Here is a 25,616-nt window from a genome sequence, read left to right on the forward strand (position 1 = left end):
CCCTTTGTCTGTCAGAACATACCATCATCTTATTTGCAATATACCTACCTAAGCAAGCTCTCATATGCAGCTTTCACAGATGAATTTATAAACATAAACATCAGAAATTGGCCACAACTAAAAACCATCTACACCTCACCTTGCAATACTCATATCAATCTATTCACTTACACCACCCTTGAGTTCCCTATGACTAAACAGCCCACAACAGAAAATGCCTCTGAAAGAAAATGGACACTTCTTTATGTCCAACACAATATTCAAAAAGCATCAAGGCTCAGAACACCACTATGTGATACAATTAAAATATTCTTGCAAGGGAAGAAAATGCTCATGAGAAATGTTTTTGCAGAATCATTACCCAGAGAACTCTTTAAACTGGTCTTGGTCAAAATCCAATTTGTGTCATTAAATGTCACATATAAAGAAGTTCAACACCTTGTGGATGTCACACAGTGTTTACTTACTGAGCTGTTCTTCTTGATGAGGCAAAATATGTTGCTAAGGATACGTGCACACATTATAAGGTCCTTCTGCTCTTGTAAGTGCATGTGGAGATGATGTAAAACTACTGGAAGAAGAATGTATCGAGAATCTGGAAAAAAAAATTTATGACTAGGAGCTTCTCAGACAGTCATCTAACTTTAATGCAGATATAAAATGTGTCTTCAGTCTAAAACAGTATTTCTGATGAGCAGAAGCTTTTACTTGCTATAACCAATATATTTGATAAGCAGTTTTTACTTCATAATTACCATAACCTAAATTAAATATCTGAAGAATAAGCAATATGCTGAAAGTTATCCTGTTATATCATGGATGGAGAAAAAAGCCACTGTATCGAACACACTATATGCAACCAAAAATTCCAAGTATTTATTGAATTGTCAAGCTAAAAAACTTAGCCAAATAGTACTTATATTCATAATAACCTAAAATTATGCTCTATTATTCCCTTTACAAGTCATTATCACAACAGAATTTGTCTTAAACTGATTCTACTTTACAAACAAGCAGCACTTTGAGATTTCTTTCAGGATTTTCTTTTTTCCAGACTCCTCACTCCTATGAGCATGTACAAGCAGGAGCATGTGTGAGTATGAGCAACTTGGACTACTGTTGTCTACAGAAAATGATTTGCCTTTCCTCTGTTTCATTTTCTAAACAGTTCTTTGGTGCTACTTTCAGACCTGAATTCTCTCAAAATTATACAAGCACTTCATTAACCTGCTACTCTTTCTTGCTTTTCTTTCTTATAATTATAAGACAATATTAAATAGGAAGAGCCCTAAAATTTATGAGTAGTATAATGCATTAAACACTTATTTACAACTTGATAACTGGAATAGGTGTTACCTGTTTTCATTTTGTTGTTGTTTTAGAACTTTTCCATAATTGAGAAATTATGTTCTCATAGAAATGTACTTGAATCATTTCCTCTATTAAAATTTTAATGACTGTTAAATACTTCATTATATAAATATATTCACCTGCTCAATTCCTTTGTTAATTAATGGAATTATTTCCTAAAACTTGAGTTTACCCAGCTGGAAAATTATTCCTTTAATATAGTTTTGCAAACCAAGTACTGTTTGTGGATTAGTCTTTCTATAAACACTTTTTTATCCCTCCAATATTTCCTTTATTTTTTCCTGGAGGGAGAAAAAAGATTTATTCTGAGATTTTATTTGTTGAATACTTCTTTCAGTCACTCATATACAGCACTAATTTTGGTTTTCTCTATTATTCCCTTGTTTTCTTGTCTGTGTAACACAGGACAAATTATATGGACAAGTTGATTTGAACACACTATTTAGTATACTCTTGGTTTCAAAAAAAAGACTGCCTGCTCTTTTTAAATGGATGATTCATGCTTATCATTTATTCAGGTGTTCTTCTATATCTTTCTGTTGATGAAAAATGTAAACAAAGAATTAGGCAAAAGGCCATCAATTAATCTAAAATCAGTGGTACTGAAACCCCAAATTGGGAAGCAAATAGCCTCTATCCAGTCACTGCTTACTTCTCTGCAAGTGACTCAGAAGGTTTCCATTGGGACTGCCTAAGAGTTTGCATCTGTAACTGGGCAGAAGCACCTCAGCCAAACCAACAAGGCCGTTTCTTTTTCTCTACCTAGAAAACAGAAGCTCACCAAAGTTCTGGTGGTCAGTTATGCACAGCTGCCACTGACCCATCCAGGTCAGGTGAGATCTTTAGGGTCAAAAGGAAAGTAGGCAGGAAAGCGACTGAGGTGCAGACCTGTTAGGAAACTGCCAGCTTCTGATCTCCACTGGCTTATTGGTTACCAGTAGATGAAAAAAACAGCTAATGCCTTCAGATGAAGCAAAAAATCATAGAATCATAGAATTGGCTGGGTTGGAAGGGACCTCAGAGATCATCAAGTCCAACCCCTGATCCACTACCGCTGCCAGTTACCAGACCATGGCACTGAGTGCCACATCCAGTCTCTTTTTAAATATCTCCAGGGATGGAGAATCCACCACTTCCCGGGGCAGCCCATTCCAATGCCTGATCACCCTCTCAGTAAAGAAATTATTTCTAATGTCCAACCTAAACCTCCCCCCGGCACAACTTGAGACCGTGCCCTCTTGTCTTGCTGAGAGTTGCCTGGGAAAAGAGACCAACCCCCACCTGGCTACACCCTCCTTTCAGGAAGTTGTAGAGAGTGATGAGGTCTCCCCTGAGCCTCCTCTTCTCCAGGCTGAACAGCCCCAGCTCCCTCAGCCTCTCCTCACAGGACCTGTGCTGGCAAGCAAGACTCTTCATTCCTATAAAGCTACTCACACCTCCTCATTCCTCTTCCTATAACCTAAGGGTTATAGGGGATGACTTCTTGTCCCTGATTGCCAGTAGGTCTTACACGTATTGAATTCTTGTCTATCTGGAAACTCATGTTCAAGAGAAGATGTAAAGAATTCACTGTGCAAGCCAGCCTGTAGCTGTGGTTGGGATACTCCTGACAGGCAGGTGATAGGAAGCTGAATCCAGGCTGACAGAGCACTGCCCTTGGTCTTCCATTCCCAGACAAATGTTGAAACCTCTACTCAACTCCAAAATATTACAGAGCAGTTACAGCAGCTCTTTCATATATAGTGCAAGCCTTATCCTTTGGGCCATAGGTCCTCTGCAGACAGTAGGTCCCTTCTTGCAGCTACAACTCAAATACCTCATGCCAGAAGGTGAGGAGAAAACATAAGCAGCCTTGTGCTAAGGTGTTTCTTCTTGGTCAACTAGAGAGCTTCCTGATAAGCACACACAGGAATTGGGGGACCTTTTCTGAGGTGCCCACGACCTTGTGCACTGTTTACATGTAAGCACAGCATTATGAACTCCATTTTGAAGATGAGAGAATCTATATACAGTAACACTTGTTTGTAAATAACACTTACATATGATAATAGCCTGAAGCATCTCAGTCAAAACTGAGCATCCCCATTCAAAGGTTTCAAGTACCCCATTTTTTGCAAAAGCTCCATAACATGATCAGAAACTTTGTTTTACCAAGACCAAGCAAATTAGCAAAAAGCATCTTACAATGACTTGCAACTAAATGTGGGAGGGGACAGCGCCAGTTATTGAATTAATCACCACATCTGACACAGCTTGCAATACATTCCTTGTAAACTTGTAATCTAAATACCCTTCTGTCTTGATTTGTTTAGCTGGAGAGATGTAATGATATTACAGAAGAGATAAGCTGGTATATTCACCTCTGAGCCAAACCAAGGAGTATGTGAGAAAGTCTGGAGAAGGCAATGTACACTATTTGTCTCAGGTTATTCTTTTTCATAAAAACTGTCAGCTGCTATGTCAACCTCTCTGTAAGGAAAAACTAATGAGCACAATGAATGGTGCAATAATCAGAACTTAGATACCATCACTGTCCTAATTTGTTTTCTGTGCAGGAAGCCAAATTAGCTGATTGTTTAAAATGCTAATACTTTCCCTTTACAAGTATTATACAGAATAAAGGGGAAAAAATCATGACACAGAACTTTTCAAGTACATGCTTGGCATAACTTGAAAGAGTGCTCTGGGTAATCCTTATGACTATCCTGTGAAAGCCACATTAACCTGTAAATATTTAACCCACAGCACAACATTGCCCATTGTTTTTCAGTTAGTGGTAAAGCACCTGAAAAGGTATACAAATATTTCTTCATTCTAGTGTATTTTAAAGATTAATTTCAGAAAGATGATATTCATTTCAACTATTATCTGAGCAGATCATCCTATCCAAGTGCTTTTGCACAGAGGTTCAAATCCTCATATTTTGGGAATACACAAAGTTTCTTGCCATGTAAAACCATTCTCCATGTGGTAAAGGGCTGCACCAGAGATTATTACTGGGCTAAAATACAGGCCTTCCCAATATAGGATTTTCTGGTTTTAAGATTTTACTTACTAATGTAACTTCTCTTCTGGTAACTGACTTGTTTGATTGGTGTGGATTTGAAGAAAACTCATCCCCTTTAGAGAAAGAAACCTAGACATTCCACTTGCACACCCCACGTTTTCACAGCTACTGAATTTGCAAGCTCAAAGTAGTGCCCTTAGAGTAAAAATATTATTGGTGTTCTCCCAATTCTTATTTAACTATGTCAAGAAGTAAATGGTTAAAGATGTGTTTCTCTGTTATTTACCTTAACACTTTCCAGCAAAACAGACTTAACTCATCTCCAAAGCTAACTACAATGATATTTAATACAAAACAGACAACAGCCCTGAGTGCTATACTACAGATATATCAAAAATGACAATGGAAGAAAATCTTCTGGGTACAGGGATTTATCATTTTGGCCACTCAGCAAATATCAACAGGGATGTGTCCAGAGAGTTACACTCATATCAGGGGACAAGAAGAAAGGCCAAAATGAAAAAAATACTGCTAGGTTTTATCAGCAGGAAATCTGTTTCTATCTAGACACCCAGTGTAGTGTACTACAAAGATGGAGAACAACAGAGTAAATTAAGGTCTTAACACCCACTACCTTTTCACAGGAGCTAAGCAGATAACTGCTGTTAACACCTTTTAACATCTCTGTAGTTGTCACCTAGAGGAAGAGCTGGAGTTTAAAAATCACCAAAATAGAAAAAGGTTATAAGCAAGCTATACCAAAGTCTCAATACAGAGCCATTTAAGACATCTTATGCTCCCATGATCAGTAAATGCATTCTCTAGAGAGAGGTAGAGACCAGATGCTTTGAATATATCTGAAATTGTCTTAAATAGCTGTGCTTTAGACTTTAAATAAATCCCTGCATATCTGATGTCTCTGTTTTGCAACAATACATCAAATACATCTCCTGATTTTAGCAAATGTGTAGCTTTAATGTCAGCTGATTTCTGAAGCATTGGGACCTAATGTGTTAAGTTGTTCAGGCTCTTGCAGCACAAAATGCATAAAACTCCTGTGCTAAATTACTTTCACTTGTTTCCAAACAAGTTCCAGATAACAGAAAATGCTATCCAAGAAGTGCCCTCCTCATTTATAAACATTTGAATAATTATTTCCTGTGTTCCAATTTTCCTAGTTCCAATGTACTAGCCAGTACCACAGCTTGCAGCATTCATCATCTTCATTTGGGAGACAGAAATCAATTATTTTCCCAGCAGAAAGCCTTGACTTCATGTAAGGATGCAAGGTTTACCCAGCACATTAGCACCTCTACTGCAGTATTTATTTTCCCTAGGGAATTTGAAAACTACTTCTATCTACATACTGACTGAAAGTCTACTTATATTTTTGTATTTTATCAAGATAAAACATTAAGGGCAAAGAGCCCAAGATGCTGATCTCCACAATTCCCTTGAAATACATGATGACTGAAATTTTACTGTAGAAATGTTTCCCTGAGCTCCCCATCATGGACACTGGGAGCTTATATTACTGCCCGAAGTCTTTCACATCAGTTTTCCCATGATCTAATAAATTGATACTCTATTTGTGTATAAAAAGCACTCCATATAATATTTAACATGTAATTTTCATTGCTTTTACAGATCAATCAACTCACGTGATGTCACATAATCACAGAATCTTCTTAATAATGAATATGGATATGAATAACATCCTAACATTTTTACAAAAGGAAGCAAACAAATAATTTGTCATACAGCTGAAAGTAAATTTACAGTTCCAAGAATGTCCCCAGGAGTCTTTTGCATCTCATGGTATTTATGCATATCCTGGTGGCTTCTGCACAGCTTTCATCACTGTAATGTGTTATTTTGAATACCTTAGATGTTAAAAGCTACTGTTACTACTGAACTCCATCAGTCAAAACGCAAGCTACTCTCAGGAGGGCTTTTGGTGAGTGAAGTAACACTTAGTTAGAATTCTTTCAATCTCTTCTTTAATTCTTTTATTTCAAAATTACTTAATCTCAAATTTAATACTTGGTCTCTTCTATGAGTATCACTTAGAATAGAAAAAAAGAATGCCTCAGGCTCATCACCACAGAGCAGTACTTTCTTCTGCATAGCAAGTAACCATGCTGTTACATACTTTATGCACCAACTATCACCTCCTTTGTGTACCTTTCATGCTACTTTAAGGAATGAAGAACCAGAGGTGCTGAACTAGCAAGTGTTACATAAATAAGACTTATGGATAAATGACAATATGTTTGCTGAAGTGCCCTCCAAGGAAAAAAAAAATAAAAGCTTTTTCTTTTTTAATGACTTAAAAAAATAAAACACAAACTTCCTTCACTAACATATTACCAGCAGTAGATTGAAACAGAACTGTATTTTCAGAATCTTTGTCTCTAAAAACCAAACCACTAAATTTATCAACTGTATTTTTGTAAATGAGTTATATAAAAAAAAGAAAGCAGTGGTGCAAGAATTGCTCCCTAGGAAGCATTACTCTGAGCAATACAGTTCTCTTCAGCACTTGTTGGCCTGTGTACCAAGGACACAATTTGAGTCCCTTATTTGTCCAGGGTAACATTACCTGGGTTGGTGTACAGGTGACTTTCTACAGTTTTCCCAATACTCTGCAGTTTAACAGCTTGAAGGGAGTCATCCCCATGCATGACTGTTGGCAAGCTGCCCAGAGCATCATGAACCAAATTTGCCACTTCTCTTACATCAAAGAGCTTCAAAAGTTCAGAGTACACTGATGGGAATGAGCTGAGAAACACAGCCTAGAGGAAAAGGGCAAAAACGCACAGTCAGATATTGCAGTATAATTTTGACATTTATAGAACTTAAATAAGTATGGAAATTTAATTAACTGAAGAAAAATGCCTGGGTTTACATTACAAGGGTAGTTAGTACCTTTAAAAATGGTCATATTGTCAGAAGAAATATCCTCACATTCATTAGCAGGCTTACACTTGTAACTATTTTCCTTTAAGGATTATCTAATGATTATTCATTTCTCCAGGGCAAAGTGAAAGTAAAAAGTTCAACTTGGAACAAAAATATTTATACTTTACAAACTAGTTATGACCTGTGTATAAGAGGCAATTTTTATAAGAATACAGAATCCAGCTGGTAACAGAAAAAAAATAGGCTTGAGTGGAGTTGCTTTGGTTTGCTTTTTTTTTAAGACAAGTAATATAACAGGCTGCATATCTGCCATTTTCCAAATAATGAACATTTTTATTTTGGAGTGAGACAGCACTGGCAGTCTTGGTTCACTTCAACAATTCTAAAACAGAGTTAGATATTTATTTGTGAGTATAAAGAATAGGGAAACAAAACACTGGGAAAGAAAGGAGTGCAATGCTAGAGAAAGGAAGCTAGAACTGAGTTTCCTTTCTTCCTCTCCAAATCCTGCTGACTGTGAAAAGCTACTCACACCTCAAGCATTCTTCATGCTGGTGTTTCAACAGATGACATAAAAAGTTAAAGCTACTAAAGAATTCTGAATGTAGTTGTTTATATAATTTTGCTTTTACCTTTGTACCTTTTCAGTTTGTCATTTTCCTGGAGGAACAATTTTCTATAGAGCTTGAGAAATGGATAATTCTCAACAGTTCTTAAACACTTTCAGTTTTAGAAACAGGGGAAGAGGACAGCATATCTATGAGCTGTAGAAGGTGGTCTCAATGTAGAGAGCTGAATCTTGTGTGTTCTGTCTGTGCACTTTAGCACAAACCTCTCAAACAGAGAAATTACTTACAAAAGGAAGCCAACAAATATTTTGTCATACTGCTGAAAGTAAATTTACAGTTCCAAGAAGGTGCCCAGGAGTCTTTTGCATCTCAAGGTATTTATGCATATCCTGGTGGTTTCTGCACAGCTTTTATCACCAATAGAGTTATTACAATTACAGTAATTATAACTCAAAATTAAATATTAGATTATGGATTATCCATGCCAAGAGTATTTAGAAGCTGCCGGCACAAAAATTTCACACTAAAGAACAAAAGTTATGAAGATGAACGGAAAATGCCATTTTGCTTTAGTAAAAACTTATTTTCTTTCATGGGAATATAGGTAAGGACATGAATACATTTTCTATATAGGAGAGGTAAATTGGTAATAAGCAAGGAACACTTGACAACTTACTTGTAGTTGGGATAATGCACTAGTTCCTTTGCTCTCTTGGGAAAGGAAGAAGCGCACTGACATAAGAAGCTCTTGAATACAGCAGCGAAATTCCTCCTCATTTTGTCCACCAGTGGCAATAGAGAATAACCTTCTAGACTGAACTATGTATTTAAAGATGTATTCCTGTGCCTGCAAATGTCAAAATCAGAGATAAGTCATGGAAAAGGAGCTCACCTTTATACAGAACACCCACTGTGACTATATCATTAAAATAATGACCAGGTTCTGAAGCAGGATCACATTACTTAATTTTGGTAAAACTTTCTATTGAAACACTAACATTTCAAAGGCAGGCAATGCTCCTTGCCTTTCATAATCTCTACAAGCCAGAGAACACTTGGTTTTTTAACAGATGCAAAAACTCATCCATCCCATACGTATCTTTGGCTATGGAAGCACCTATTGAGTAAACACACAAGGCAAATATAAAAAATAAGCTCAAGCTTTTGAGCTGCTGTTGGAATTTCTCTACTTGTTTAAAGTTGTTTTCGTGTCAAATAAAAGATTAAATTAAGTTGAAAAGAGAAAGTAAAGCCACCTTTTGCAGTCCTGTACCTCAGAGTCAGGATTGTACCATTTAGTCAGCATGCATGCCTACCATTTATTTTTGGTTATGCAGCAGGTGTTAATAGCACCAATGCAATCTACATTTGATTTCTTAGATCTAACTCCTACTCATGTATATCCTCATTCTGTAAGGAACATAAGAGCTCAGAGTCTGATGTTAGTAAGCTCCATTGATCAACTTACTGACAAAAGGGAACAATGAATAAACCAACGGCACTGAAAAAGCTTGCAGCTCCCTAGAATTAGTACAATCATTCCATCATTTCTACATTCTCTGCTCATATCCTAAGTTAATCCTGTTAATACTGTATGAACACATCATTCAAATATATAATTGCCTTTGACAATTTTTATTACCTTTAGTACTTCCTGTATGTGCTCGTGCAGCTCCACTTCAGTGACTCGATCAATATGCCACTTCAATACTTTTATAAGATCTCTAGAATAACACATCAGAAAGTATTACAACACAGAAGTGGGAGAAGTGTTAACTTTGCATTTAAATTTCAAAGCAATAGCTGTCATACAAGAAACACTGACAAAATAAAAAAATGCAACTAGATTTTACTAATCACTACCAGTCAAATGTTACACTTAGTTTTCATTTCAGTCTGCTGAAAGCCACCCAGTAGATCACTGATGAGCAGGAAATAACACTGGCATTACATATGCAGAAGAATGTTTTTGACAGGGATACAGAAGCTCAGTTAAGCCAGAAGAATCCTGCCAGTGTGGACTGCCCCTGCTATTCCATTGGTCTGCAGTCTTATTAACTGTGTTGATTTTAATGGAAGTCTAGGTAGAAAATAAATACATAGAATAGAGCAGAGTAAGAGATACTTAGTAGTGCACTGCTCTACACAGACAGCACACACAGTGGCAGCTGGATTATATTAAGGCTCCTATGTTTGTCAAAGAAATTCAAATAAAGAAATGCACTTAAGAAAAAGATTTAAAATTAAGCCAGTGGAGGAGCGTTAACAAGTAATTTTTCTGGTACCTTAAAGTTATTTTACTATTTTTTAATGGGCTAAATCTGGGAATTCATAAAAATGTTGCATTTTTTTTTCTAACGATTTAATTTAACATAATGACTGATTCTGCTTAATTAATAACTGTCAGTATTCAAATCAGATAGAAAAAGTACAGACTTCACCTGTATGCAAGTGCTCCTGCAAAATGACTTTCAATGTAAGTGTCCATTACTGGCTTGAAGTGGTGAAACTTGCTGTCCTGCAGCAAATTTATTATGTGAACCTAAATGTGAGGGGGAAAAAAAAAAAGAGCTGTTTCGTTTTTGGTTTTTTTAACATAATTCTTAAATAATGTTAAACAACATCACAAAATAAAACTTACCAAACAATCAAATACTTTTGATCCATATCTTTGAGAATTTTCATCTAAAATCCCAAATAAAGTGTCTAGTGTATCTTGAAGAAACTGATTAGAGAGAATAAGAGGCAGTTTGTTATTAAACAGGTATTTTGTGACAGGTAAATAAATTATTTCCCTCCTATTATGTAAAGGCATAAAAAAGTATAATACCTTCACAATTTCTGAACCATCAATTTCTTTTAATTTTGAGAGGCAACCAGCAATTTTGTCTGGGTGGGTTCTCCATTTCAGAAGGTCAAGCATATCTCCTGTAAAAACAAAATTCAAGAGTAAAGTTGGAAGCAAAACAGCATTTCAAATTTTAAAGCATACTATTAAAGTACACTCAGCAAAACTTGGCATCACTAAAGCAAAAGAAAACATCTCAAGATTTCTATAATATGATCTGCCCAACAACAAATTTTCATTGCATCCCATAATTGCTCCATGAATAGAAACAGAAGAACGTGATACTGGGTCACTAAAATCATCCTCCTGTGGCAATTGTATCATGTAATTTTGTTCAATATTTGTCAGCCTTCTTAAGAAAAACAATTTTTTTTTCTCTCTCATCCCACTGCAGGATGCCTTCCAAATATGTCCTCTGACAGCTAGAAATAGTCTCCTAATTACCAATTTGAATATATTTAAAATACTCATTTTCCTATGTCTTACTTGAGAACAAACATAATAGCTTTGAGATCTAGCTTTATTAATAAGCAACACAATCTCTTCTGGACAATAAACTCTTCTGAGCTAAAACATACCCAAGTATCTTGTCACTTCATCCAGTTTTAATTCATTCTCCTTTAGCTTTCTTGACCAAAATGGTAACTACATTAAAGATCATTGTTTACTGTATTATCAGCAAGCTCATATGTCTGCTATAAACACATGACCTATGTCCTAGAATTTGAGAACTTTTTCAGATTCATTGTACAGGTAACACAAATAGGTCTTTCTCATTTTTAATATTGCTCAGACCCCTGGCTACAGCTGAATCCCCAAATCTCCATTAGGATCCTTCCTTTTGTAACAGTAGATTTGATCTAATTTTTACTCCATTTAATTATTCAAATAAGCCTTTGAATAATGCTTTGCCTGTATCATATTTTCATTTTGTGCCTCTCAACTGATGAGCCCTTCCAATTATGCACTAGAAGCAAACTGTCATTAACAGGCACTCTAGTTGTCTCAGATTTTAGTGAAGAAATTCCCATCCCCACTTCCTTCCAACCCTTTAAAAAAGGAGACTGAGCCCAGGCCTAATTCTTCAGACCAAGTAGTATTTTCCTTTCATTCAGGAAGGAAATTCTTTCCACTCCAGTGCAACCCGCTGGCTCCATTTTAGCCTTTATTTACCTGTTTTAAAATTCATATTCTAATCTGTATATTATCTATTTTTCTATGTGGTGTCCAGATGGTTTAGATCTGCTACGTTTCCTCTGAATAATAATTAAAAAAAAAAAAGAATTCTGAAAAGCAAGATGAAGAAACCTACTCTGGCATGATATGCCTCTAATAATGCCTCTGGCATGATTAATCTCATCATTTTAATTTAGTTACATGTCCATTTTTTCATCCATGTTTTCTTGTAAATACTTGCATAAAATTCATCAGATGGTAACAAGCCAGTTAACATACCTGCTCTTCCACCTGTCTTAAATCTAAGTGTTATATTTGTTACTCTTCAGTCACATATCATTGCTTTCAGCTTCAAAGAAACCCTCTTGTTATGAGATGGGGAACTTTATGTCCCACACCATTCAATATCCTAAAATAGTTCTGTAAATTTGGCCTGGATTTTCCAGGGTTTTCACTTGATCCTGACCCTTGCTGAACTCTGACAGCTTTTTGCTATTTTCATCCTTTCTCTTGCAGGTTCTCTGCCTATACCTAACATTTTATGGCAGTGACTCACTCATTCAGGTCTGCAGCACTGCTTTCAAGTTGTATTCAGTAGATTTCCACATATTTTTTAATTACGTACATCCAAAGCCTCCTAAAGATTCAAGTCTGCTACTTCCACGTTTCAGTAACCATTTTCTCTAAATTTCTCAAAGCCTGGCCATTTGAAGCAGAAAACCTTCACCACCACCATCCATCCCTTCCATAACTTTAAGCTGAACTTCTGTCTAGTTGAGCACTGCCCAGCAGTATCTCAGAAGGATCCAGTTCCTCTAAAATGTTCTTAGTACTTATCAAACTAATAAGCAAATAGCAAATTTTCCTCTTGGTTCAGCAACTCTTTGGATGCTTTCTACAGCAGACTGTTTTCATACTCCAGTAATATTTGAGCTACACCCATCCTTGCATTCTTTTCCAGTTTGCTCCAGGAAAGCTCCTCCCTCCCACAAGAAGAGAAGTGATATTTCTGCCACTAATAAAAAAAAAAAATCTTCATCTATATTCAAATCTTGCCAGAGATGCTAACAGTAAACACCCCACATGCTACTCCACTAATATTTTACTGCCTTAATTGACTTTGGAGGGCACAAATTGGTTTTATGCATTTATACATTTATTTTTTGTGTTGCTTCACCCTGTTCTAGCATGGAATGGTTTGCATAAAAGGAGACCCCTGAGCTGCACTAAGAGTACTATAAAGTCTTCCACATGCATCCCAAAGATCAAGGACAGAAGGTATGTCTTATTTTTCCTTCTGTCAGGAATTTTCAAGAAACAAGCATTAGAAATCCAGTGACCTGCATTTGTCTTTCAAATAATTAAATGGGCTTCTACACTTCATTCTGTTTAAGCCTCAGCTTAAGTCAAGGAGTAGCAAGACTAGCTAAAGCTGTCTTTCATAGCAGAAAAAAGATTTCTTTACAGGTTTTCTGGAGGAACTTGGTGGGGAGACAGTTGACACTGAATATTGGGGATTTGTTGGGGGATTAAAAGAAAGAGAAAGTAAATGTCAAACACTCACTTCAAAGCACTTATTTCAAGGAAAATGCTAAGGAGGGAAGACACTGCTGAAATAACATTAGCAAATAGCCCAAGCATAAATGACATGAACAGAAAATCTGACATGTGAATCCCAAGGGGAAGGAATAGTAATGTGTCATGTATTAAGAGAATGAGAATATAAAATTGCCCCTCAAAATAGTCCCACTAGGAAAACAATCTTTTGGAAAGGGGAAAAAGCTGTTGTCAAATTTTGCTGAAGAAGAAAAACATTTCCAATGCTTTCCCTTATTCATGATCAGTTTTGTGCACTAAAAATACACCTGGCCTACCATTCCTACCAAACAAAACACTTCCCTTCTCAAAGTCTGCAATTTCAATCCAAAGTGTGAGGTTTAATAAAAAGTTTAGAACCACGTGTACAGGAAGTAGCTTGTGATGATCTTTCCATATCTTTTCCATTAAACATGGGACATCAGAAACTGGCCTGGTGTAGCATCACTGCACTTCAAAAGTTAAAAAAAAAATTCCATAACTGTGGGTCAGCATTCCTCTGCCAACAGGCTGCTTCAATGGTTTCCAAGACTCCCTCCAAACTGGGGTCACTCTGGAAAGCTGCCCTGTTACTTTTGTTTTATTAATCACCAGTTTGGCTTTTATAAAAGGCAGATAGATGCATTACACCTCTGCCTTGCAACAGATGTGCTGCATGGCATTTTGCTCTCCTGATGAACAGCTGCTTACCAGGGATGTGCCAATCAGTGCTGAGAAATGAGTGGATGCCAGCCTGCTAAAATATTCTGATTTTCTGGATGGATCCTGAGTCTCTGGCAGGCAGAGATCCCTTCTATGTCAAAATCTAAGTAAGACTGTATTGATAAATACTCAGTAAAATATTCTGATTTGCTGGATGGATCCTGAGTCTCTGGCAGGCAGAGATCCCTTCTATGTCAAAATCTAAGTAACTGTATTGATAAATACTCAGTAGGTAGAAAAATACTATGCTCTCTCTTGCTCTTTAGGATAATGAAATACAACTATCCAGCGAAGAATGTAATATATATATATATAAAAGCTGGTATACTTTTTTTGCTAAAATTAACTCATTAACTGCCCAGGATTAAAAGTCAAGCTAAGAAAAAGCTAGCTGGCAAACAGACTAGGTAAGGATGCTTTCTTATCAGATATGTTGATGAATGCACAGACTCCCCTGGTTAGAAGGTCTCTGAAAATTGTTTGGAATTAATTTAAAAAACCCCTCCGAAGCACCTAGGATAAGGATGTTACGGATTCCAACAACTGGGAGTCATCCTCTTCACCCAGTCCCTGTAATTTTAATATGCACAAGAGCTGATAGCATGTGGGAACAATCAATGGGAGAATGACAGCTGAGTTTCCCTTGAAGCTAGTGAATCTCTGGCCTCATTCAAGTCTGGGTTTGGGGGCCTTCACCCCCCCATGGGCAGACCAATAGTGTAATTTTCAGTCATTTCCAGGCTGGACTTTATTGTTTGTAGAGACAAGCAGGCCTCTGAGAACTTCAGAAAATCTCTAAACTTGAAAACAGTTTTAAAAACAATCAGCAATTTTCAAAACTGAAAATGTTTACTAAAAAAGTAAATACAGAGATCTTTTTACTCCTGTGTTTTTTAATAAGTAGGCTACATTCTCTCAGGGATAACTGAAGTAATGCTCACATGACTAAATATCCACATGCTTTGCTCTACGTTCATTTTCTGAGCATGCAATAGGTTTTGGCAAATTTCTCTTTAAAAGAATGGGGATTTGGAAACTCACCAAGATGAACTTCCCAAAGAAGATCCTTGGAGAAAATATGAGCCTGTCTATTGAAAATATTTCCACCCTCTGAAGTACTGCTGAAATAATTGCTAACTCTTTCAGAGCTGAAAAGGGGATCAATATTATTCAGATATTCTACACCCTCTTACTCAGAATATGGTTTTCTTTAAGAAAAAAAATATCTTTTTGCCCTTTGTCATACATCTGTTTTCATTAGGTAGAGAGTAACTCCTGTACTGTCGACAGAAATCAGTAGTATAACCTCAGACAACAGCACAACTATTTATCACTGAGACACTTAAGTTCCAGGCAGCACTTTCATGCACGTGTAATACCAGCAGACTCATGTGATTTCCTAAATCAAGGCCTTTAACTGAAGCAAATTCAGTCTCTGAGTGCCTATTAGCAACCTTTGGGAGACATACAGGAGAGAGCTAAACAAGATTTAAGCTATGATAAAGAGCTCAGAAAAAAAATTATAGAACTGTGGGGATATCAAAGAACGGTCAAATGCACATCATGAAGCAAAGACATCTTTAGAAATCTGCAGAAAACTGTTTCAGTTACAGACTGTAGTTATTATAGGAAACAAACAAGAATCTTAAGAATTTTATACAGGGCAAGATAAAGAGTGCAAACACATGTATTTCTTAATGCTGCTCCTTATATCCAGAGTATAAGCTTGATTTAAGTAGTAGTAAAGGTTTGTTGGATTTAAATAAGAAAACTGATAGAACAAAAAAGCAATGTGCCTGCTTAAAACTGAACTGCCACAGCCTGAAGCCTGCAATAAGTATTACATAAAAACTCTACAACAAACAGATTCAAAAGTTTTGTAAAGCAGATGGATTTTGATAGTTGATTCCAAGAGTGCTGCATTTGATTCCAATATCATGTTAATCTAACAGGCATTCTTGAACTACGTAAAATCAGTGATTTATCATACTGCATTGCTTTCCATCTGGATATAAAAAATTATGGAGAAAACCATTTTGTAGAATGGCTAGAACATGAGCTATTTTTGAGTACATCCATGCTTGCTTGGCACAGAAAAGGCTAACTAGCACACTCATTTAAATTCATCATGTTTTAGATAATCAACATATCCTACCATTTTGTGTGAGCTTAGTGGAGCAAAGAAAGGACGTAATCCAGAAGGACTCTTTAGTGGTTTTTACTGCTTGGCTGTTGTTTCCCAGGAAAATTCCCTTTGAAAAGGGGAGTTTGAGGTAGCGACCAGAATCCTGAAGGTTTGTGTTTTCTTCACACTGTGAAAACAAACCAATTAAAATAACTGTACTGCATAAAAACAAAGGACCAGATCCCTACATTTGATGAATTATTATTGTTTCTCTGCCAGATATTGAGGAATTTTTGCTATGCCTGTTGCAACTTTGGTTTTGGATCATAGCTTCACATCTGACATTGATATCTAACAAATTTGCATAAGCTATGTCAAACTACGAATAGCTCCAAATTTTGGTGTTAAAATGTAAAATTTATCCTCTGAACACAGAGGCAACTGTTAAATGTGGAAACAAAAATTCCACAAAACTGAAATGTATCTCTAAAAATATCATCGAGTAGATCTGCATAAATTGGATGGCTTGATTTTCCAATATCAGCAATTCACGGGTTCACCATGTGTGTTTTAATTGAACTTAACTTAGTGAAAGCCATTATAAATACAATTTAATATTGTAGTAAGACTTAGTAAAACCAGTGGGCTGAAACACATATGTAGAGTCAATTGCAGTTTATAGCAGGAAGCTTAATATTAAGCAATCAGCAATGGATATTTTAATGATGACAAAATTTTCACTCATTTGGTAATGAATACAAACTTTCTCAGCCTAATGTTTCTGGGCATTTAACACGTGTTCCAGAGGAATCATTAGAACTCATGATTACTAATTCAAATTACCTTGTGTACAATGAGTTCATGGGTGCCATCTGGCAGAGTTCTCCCGTTTTCCTGCATCAGGGGCACGAATGAAAAGCCAAACAACTTCTTCTCACCCTTTTCTTTTGCTGAAATACATAGGTAAATATTAGCACTAAAGTTAATAGAATGCATATTAGACAAGACAAAGGGATATAATACAACATAAGAAAGTATAGTGGAAGCTATTTGCTGCTAGTCAGACTAAGATTATCTTAAATTTCTTTTCAGATTTGCACATTATCTCATGCAGTGGTTCCCTTTATCTCACTGCAAATCAGAAAGCAATGTTCTGGAATGATTTATTAAAAACAAATAATGGGAGGCAGCAAATTTGCAGTCTTAGAAATATGCAGAATACTAGGAAACCAAAATGAATGGGACCTAGCCAGTCCAACATGAATAGAAAAGGTGTTTGGGGTTTTTTTGGTGACAATTACCCTCTTATAGTAGCTTCTACCTGCTGGTCTCCTTTTTAGGTCAGCCTCAGGCTGTTCTGTACTTCTGTCTTTGAATAAGGCATCTGCCCCTATAGGTCTGACTGAAGATGTCACTGATCCTTACATGAGTTCTAGGTAGCAGATAACAAGTTCAAACTTGGATGCCTCATCTCAAATTCCAAAACTCATCTGTCACTTAAATATTCAGCAAAATACAAAACACTGATCTGGCACAGATTGCTAAACACTTGAAAATCAAATGATTTTTCATCAAATGTGCATGTGTGTGCATATATATGTATATATATATATATATATATACATATGACTTCTGAGTCTGGATTTAGTATTGTTGGGGTGATGTAGGTAATCATAACAAAAATATTTAAATTGTACCTCATGGTAGCAGTTTGCAATGTATAATCTTCATGAAACATAACACTGTCATTTTTTCTTTATTACTTCATATCTTATAAAAGAAATCTAAAAATTAAATCAAGGCAAATTTCCTCCTATATTACCTGTTCGTTGCATTTTGAAGTCCTTGTACCTGAAATCTAAATATATTCTAACTTTTTGTCTGTGCCCATTTCCACAAAGTCAACCTATGTAATCAAGTCTTGCTACATCTTCATCACCAAAACCAGATAAACAACATCAGCAGTTTAAAAGAGGTACAATTTTATCTACCTTTCCCTACTACCTCTCTCTACTTCTCTTCTTGACAGCGGTCAGCACCATGGCTGTGAAACCTGCATCCCACACCTTTGTATGCAGAACATGGACCCAGGCCTCAATATTTATCTTGTAACCATCTCTAATATCATTCAGGATGTTTAGAGAATTTTGGAATTTTATAAGTAAAAAAAATAAAAATTAAAAAAAAAAAGTTATATTAACTGACCATGATGTATCTACATATGTTTACCATTGTTTGGATTGCTTAAGATGTAGTAAGGAACAGGTATAAATTTGGATAATTCACCAGGTAAATTCTAAATTTGCACTTTGAGTTTACATGAAATTCTATTTATATTTTCATCTGCAATTTTGTCTATTTCTATTTAATAAAACTAGACTGTTTTTTTTTCTTGGTATTTAAGCTTTACCAAAGCACTGAGTTTCCCCAAGCAGAGCTGCAAGCCTGGAAAGCTGTGTCAGGAAAGCCTTACAGAGAAACTTCATGCAGCTGCCTTTTTTCTAAGAGAATATGGGAACCCATGTGCTGTGACTGCAGCTGTAACGGAGAGGATGAGCAGGAGTCATGAGCAGTGCTTACTGGAACAGTGCCGGAATTCACAGCGGATGTGTGCTCCTCTGAATTTATCCACAGGGATAGGAAGTTTCAGCAGTTCAGCCCATCTGGGACCATTGTTATGATAAAGCACAAAGGAATGGTACTCGCTGGCCGGTGGCTCCCCAGAACCGAACGAGATAAAATCCTAATGAAGAAAAACTACTGATTAGAGATTAAAGGCAAATTAACTTACTGGTAAGATGTCATCAGGACTGTTTTATAAGGAAGACTGGTTAATATTTACTTGCATATAATAAATGCTACATGTGGTATAATGATGAACTATCTTTAAGCCCACAAAAATAGCATTTTTTAAAATATTTGCTGATTAGAAAAAATGGCAAGAATCATTCACACCCATGAGAAGTACCACAACAGAGGGAACTGGGTGATCAGGAAGTCTTGAGCAATGAATGTGGAGTCCCATGACACAGCATGGTCCATCCCACTTTTTGCCCAAGACACAAACAAGAATATGACTGAGACAAGAACAGCACAGGATCAAGAACTTCAGTCCTCTGAAATAAGCCTGATGGTATCAGTGATATGTCCTGGCATGAAAAAAGAAAGAAATTTCCTTACTAGGAAGAAGCAAAGTGTTGGTTGCCTTTGCAATAACCATAGCAAAATAGGCAAATGGGTTCTACTAAGTCCTGACTTTGGGATATCTATTAATTGTCTATGGGAAAGGTAAGGTGTAGCTTTTCTCCTTGGCAATTGTAAGCGATCCCCTCTGCATCTCAATATTCTTTCTTTTTTTACCATGTATATATGTATATAAAAGTATGCATGTATGGAAAAGGTTGAAAGTGAACAGAAATCTTTAGGTACAGAGAAAATCTGAGAATGTAATTTGTAAATAATAAAAAATATAAAACAGTGCCTGTTTAAGCATTCAACAGCAGTATGCAATAAAGTTTAAAGAGAAGAAGGAATAGTAGCTTATTATTTTATGGATAAACAGTGGTGATATTTGCATCAAGGATCTCTGATTTATTAAATTCAGACAAAAAATGGAAAATTATTGAGACATGTTCTGTGTAAATAAGAAAATGAATAGATTCTAGGAAAAATATTATTAAATAAAATTTCTCCAAAACTCCATCTTGCTTCAACATTTAGCAGCATTTAATGGAATCATTGCTGAATCATGTAATTAATCACAGAGATAAAATTAACATTCATTTTATGAAGATTTTAAGCAAAGTGAAAATACTTTGAATATCTAAAGACAGCAAAAGATAAACATGAGCTTTCCAAAGCCTTTTTGTACGCTTCAAACAATGCCACAAAACATTATTTACATATTATATTAAAAAGTGTATCAAAATTAAATAAAGCAAGGAAAAACACACAAGATACCTTTAAAATTTGACCACTGCTGTCCACAACATGCATTGTCACTTCCACATTTCTGGCCACACTTTTCCCTCCTTTCTCAAATTCTCCTCTTTCTACAGTGATATATAAATCATTCCTCATTTCACCTATATATAAAAATAAAAAACAAAAAACCAAAGTGTACGAAAGTCATTTCAATTACTTATTTTTTTCTTTTAGTACGTCAGTAAATTTTCATCTCCCCAAACAAGGGACAGTATCTCAGACACACAATTTATCATTATTTTCAATGTTTAAATTATATTCTTTCCATAAACCAAGAAAACCAACAAAGCTTCATCCCTCTAAAAGCCCAAGAGAGAGGCTTTTACTCATCTTTTAGCTCTTTTTGGTCTTTACAGTGGCATCTCATGTTATACTCAATCTGGAGTCTAGCTTCATTTCATTTAATTCCTATCTTAATCTAAGGCAATATTAATCTATTTTCTTTCATTTGTAATCTCTAAATTTCTCTGTATATTATCTCCCTAGAGCACTGATTATATCTTTTTTATCACTTGTTCTTGAAGGAAGGCTTCCCAGCTTGCTAGCATTCAAATCTGTACTTCTGATAGCATTCAAATCTGTACTTCTGATACATATGTCATCAATCTATTTTATATTGGCAGGGTGTCCTGAAGTTTTCTAGTAAAAAAACCCAAAAAACCTTAGCTTATTTTTGGCTTGTTGGAAGGGCTTCCAAGAGAGAGATTAAAATCCTCATCGACACAGAAAAACTACAAATCCAATACAGGCACTGCCTAAGTGTTATGTAGTAGACTTATTAAATGTTACCAGCATTTTAAAATTGAAATTCTTTGCACATTCATACGCTAAGATGTTAATTTTTCTGTCAGAAAATAACCTGATCTTCTGAATGAGATCAGTGGTAATTTTATTTTAGTCTTAGTTGGCACAAACCACAAATTTTGCAGTTGATGAATGGAAGGAAGACTGTTTAGTAGTTGAAGGGGGATGGGGGCTACTGAAGTGGTGTGGTCTGGAAGCCCTTGTACTGTATGAAGATGCTAAATCTATTTTTAAAAGAGTAAATTAATCTAATTCTGGACAAAGGTTGCTAGAACTGCTTGGAAGCTATTGGAATTTCCTTGTAAAACACTAGAAAAATGACGGATGAAAAGCATTAGGAGATTCTTCTGAAATTCTAATTTTTAGATGTGGTAGAAAAATAGAGAAAAAGTGAAATGCAAGTTTAACATAATAGGAATATTCCCTTTTCCCTTGAAAAAGCAGATTTTCAATGACCACCAGAGAAAAGAAATCAAGTATGACATTTTTGAGTATTTTTAATTGTAAGACAAGTAATACATGAAAGGGGTAAAATTAATTAAACCATACATAACTGATAAATGATTAGCACATCTTAAATTTTTTGTTTCATTTTAATGTGCAAACAGAATTGGACCTGCTTGAGTTTTCAAAGATACTTTCATATTTCAAATTTCTTGCATTTATTTTGCCACCTTCCGCTCTGTAGTGATTTTTAAGTACCAGAAACAATGATCTTGCTACAGTCTTATCATATTTTTATAACATTATTCCATCACTGCATAAAAAATTATTAAATGACAATCTAAACCACTGCCAAATGGAAAAAAAAAATGGTGTAAGAGGAAACTGCTATATAATCAAGCCTTCAAGAACCACCCCTGTAGAATCATAGAATCATAGAATCCTAGGGGTTGGAAGGGACCTCGAAAGATCATCTAGTCCAACCCCCCCTGCCAGAGCAGGGCCCCCTAGAGTACATCGCCTAGGAATGTGTCCAGGCGGGTTTTGAATGTCTCCAGTGAAGGAGACTCCACAACCCCCCTGGGCAGCCTGTTCCAGGGCTCTGTCACCCTTACAGTAAAAAAATTCTTTCTGATATTCAACTTGAACCTCCTATGCTCCAACTTGCACCCATTACCCCTTGTCCTATCACTGGTCACCATAGAGAAAAGCCTAACTCCATCTCCCTGACACTCACCCCTTACATATTTGAAAACAGGGGGGATGAGGGGGGAAATTTTCCTAGTGTGTTACCTTATTAATTATCTTCTGAAACAATTATGGGCAGAGGTTACAGTACAGCTAGACTGAATGAACAGAAACAAACACCAGGACTGGGTGGTATTCACATTAGAGTTTTCTGTGAAGTCAAGGATGAAAGTGCTGAATCACTAATAAGTGTGTGCAATCACTGAATCAGTCTCTGGTTCTTGTTGGGAAACAGGTTCTAAAAGGACAAAAAGTTATTCAGGTAATGGATGGCATGACTTGTAAAAAAACCAACCACCAATCAATCAAAAACCACCACAAAACCAACCTCAAAACAAAAAAAAAAGTTAAAACCCTTCCAAAGGACGTTGTGTACGTGGGAATCTATAAACGGGTTCAGGAGAAGAATGGAGAAGCCATGAAAGGAAAATCCACTAAAGAATATGAAATAGATGATGACATGCAGCTCAGGAAATCCCTTGAGCTGAAAATAGCTGAAGGCTGGGAGAGCTTCAGGGGTAATTACCATACATGAATATATGTATGCTCAATTCTTACTTTTCTTAGTCCCTGTTTACAACACTGGTCTAGACAGGCCCCTGATCTGAATCAGTAAAGCTATTCATATTTTTATTCAGATCAAAAAGTTACCCTTAACTCTACTAGATTCTGATTATTTCCACATTGCAGTAATAGAGCACGCAATATGTTGAGTCTTAGCACAGCCTTACACTAGGAGTAGTTCTAGGCAGCACTGGAAGTTGGTGACTTTCAAGAGTCTTTCATTCAGAAAAAATTACAGCAAACAATATTCAAAAGGAGAGGCTTTCTTGTAAAATTGATTTTAGCATTCAACTCGTAGTTGCAGGAATCTCTCTTTAAAGATGAGAATTCTACATGCATTTGTGCTACATTTTTGTTTATTAGCAAACAGTTATTTAAAATTTCCATGGTGTCATCACAGAAACATAACTATTTCCAACACAGATTTCATGACCTAGCCCAGTTGAAACTTAGTGAAAACCTGGAAAAACAAGACACAAAGAAAGCCCTAGCAAACAAACACACCACCATGCCCACGTCTACACGTTTTTTGAATATTTCAAGTGATAGTGACTCCACCACTTCCCTGGGCAGCTCACCCCAGTGCCTGACTACCCTTTTGGTAAAGAAATTCTTCATCATTTCTAGTCTAAACCTCCACTGGTGCAAATTCAGACAATTTCTAGTCCTACTGTTATTCACCTGTGAGAAGAGACCGATACCCACCTCCCTACAACCTCCTTTCAGGTAGCTGTAGTACTGAGCAATAAGGTCTCCTCTCAGCCTCCTCTTGTCCAAATTAAATAATCCCAGTTCCTCCAGTCTCTCCTCACAGGACTTGTTCTCCAGACCCTTCAACAGCTTGGTTGCCCTTCTCTGGACATGCTTCAGAGAGGATGGATGGTTCCAGACAGGTTGGATGAGACTTTGAGCAACCTGACCTAGTGAAACATGTCCCTTGCTCACAGAGATGACCATCTTTAAAGATCAGGATGATCTTTAGGGTCCCTTCCAATCCAAATAATTCTATTATCCTATTCAAAAATATGAAAGCATTTCTAAAAGAAGTAATCAGAGCTTCACAGAAGTTAATCAGGCTCTCAAAGCCAGTGTCTGCCATTTTAAGATTAAATAAAAAAAAAACCAAACTCATGTAGTTTCACCTTTTTAATTGCAAGAAGAAATCAAATCACAGGGAATAAAAGACATGCATGTAAAATGTACTTTCATAAATATTGTCATATTCTTCTCTTACAGAATCTGGCAAAGTTTGTAGTTGTTGTCACAAGAGGAGAGTTCAGATGAATTTTGTCCTGATCTACATTCATTCAGGAACCTCTATTGTTTTCAGTGTCTCAGAGCAAATCAAGACACATGAATCATTTAAATTAAAGAAAAAGCAGGATTGTGTCTGTTATTATGCAAAGCAAATTAAATCCAAGAGGAGAGTAAGCCTCTCATACTATATGAGGAATAACAATGTTTTATATGGAAATGGATAGAAAAGCAAAAGGGAGATAACTGAAGGAGACTGGAAAATTAATCAAAAAGAATGTAAACCATGGGCCATATATCAAGGATGCAGTCTGCATAAGGCACTACTTAGCACACCATTATTTCACCTATTTGGCTAATCAAAACCAGGTTTTTAAACATGAAAAGCTACAGACTGAAGCACTCCTACAAGAGATTCTACTATGAAGTGAGGGCTACAGCTATATGGAAATCAAAGTTCCATAAAACCATGTAAAGCTTTAACAATGATGATGATTATCCAGCCTTAACTTTCCTCTGCAGCACAAGTGTTCAGTGCACATTCTGCAGGGTCATTTACTCTGGTAAATAAATTTAATTGTGTGTGAAAGGTGCTGGCTGAACTGAAATGTCAGGGCTGCTAAACCAAAACATGTACAGCACATCACTGGCAGTGCCTGCCTCTTCTTATGGTTCTGCCAGCACATTTCAGCTTTGACCTGGCCAATAATATCTTGAAAGCACTATTTATAGGCTGAAAGAGGAAGAACTCCAAACTCTTCTTGCCCCAGATGTAGGTGCTAATCAGGCATATTACAGCTCAAGGTTTCTCACCTAAGAAGAAACAGAAGCAGCTTCATTACTTCAATCCAACTAGCAATGAAGTGTTCAAGGGCTGAACAAGAGAGGAGGACAGAGACCTGATCAGCATCAATTACATGAAAGATGCAATTACAAGGAGCAGGAGAAAAGGCCAATTAAAGGTGCAGAACAAATGCAAGACAGACTGCTGGGGGACATGCTTAGCTAATGGTGGTCAGCCTTCCTGAACCTACCAACAATAAACCACAAATTTTAACTAATCATTAGAGAGAAAACAGCCAGGAGTAATTTGCAGGTTGGAAATGGCAATGTATGCTGCAGGGTCCTATTATCTGCACCAGGCAGTTCCATTCCTCGATGGCTCTGCAGGCTCCCTTTCCTTCACAGACAGGAGGCTGCATCATCCCTACTCAGGACCTGTGTAAAGCTCCTCTCTGTGGCTGCTCACAGGATGTACTCCCTGCTATGAGACCAAGGTACAAGCTGCTCCCAGCTTAGAGAGACTTGAATGCTCCCACTGCACCTCAGCTGACAGGAGCAACGCAGGCAATCACTGCTAAGGAGAAGGATTGATCAGGATAAACATCAGCAGAACATTTGTATGAACGTTCTTTTATTTTTCTAGAAATACTTGTACCTAACCTAAGAGTCAAAGTAATTATCCTTCATCACAAAACCATTTTCAAACTTATACTGAGGAAG

General features: G+C 36.5%; 1 protein-coding gene across 6 annotated transcripts in view; it reads right to left on the reverse strand.

Annotated features, from left to right (window-relative positions):
* DOCK4 (dedicator of cytokinesis 4) overlaps positions 1 to 25,616 on the reverse strand; it is a 233,927-nt gene that overhangs the window by 68,980 nt on the left and 139,331 nt on the right. For all 6 annotated transcript variants that reach the window (XM_071733657.1, XM_071733658.1, XM_071733655.1 and 3 more), the window contains exons 14-24: positions 20,277 to 20,401; positions 18,897 to 19,059; positions 17,160 to 17,266; positions 16,347 to 16,503; positions 10,700 to 10,797; positions 10,511 to 10,594; positions 10,311 to 10,411; positions 9,512 to 9,593; positions 8,546 to 8,716; positions 6,981 to 7,173; positions 468 to 595 (exon numbers count right to left, since the gene is read on the reverse strand). In XM_071733657.1, the coding sequence (XP_071589758.1) occupies positions 468 to 595; positions 6,981 to 7,173; positions 8,546 to 8,716; positions 9,512 to 9,593; positions 10,311 to 10,411; positions 10,511 to 10,594; positions 10,700 to 10,797; positions 16,347 to 16,503; positions 17,160 to 17,266; positions 18,897 to 19,059; positions 20,277 to 20,401 (1,409 nt within the window). The remainder of the gene's footprint in view (positions 1 to 467; positions 596 to 6,980; positions 7,174 to 8,545; positions 8,717 to 9,511; positions 9,594 to 10,310; positions 10,412 to 10,510; positions 10,595 to 10,699; positions 10,798 to 16,346; positions 16,504 to 17,159; positions 17,267 to 18,896; positions 19,060 to 20,276; positions 20,402 to 25,616) is intronic.

Source organism: Heliangelus exortis, chromosome 1 (genome assembly GCF_036169615.1).
Source record: "Heliangelus exortis chromosome 1, bHelExo1.hap1, whole genome shotgun sequence".
Lineage (NCBI taxonomy): Eukaryota > Metazoa > Chordata > Aves > Apodiformes > Trochilidae > Heliangelus > Heliangelus exortis.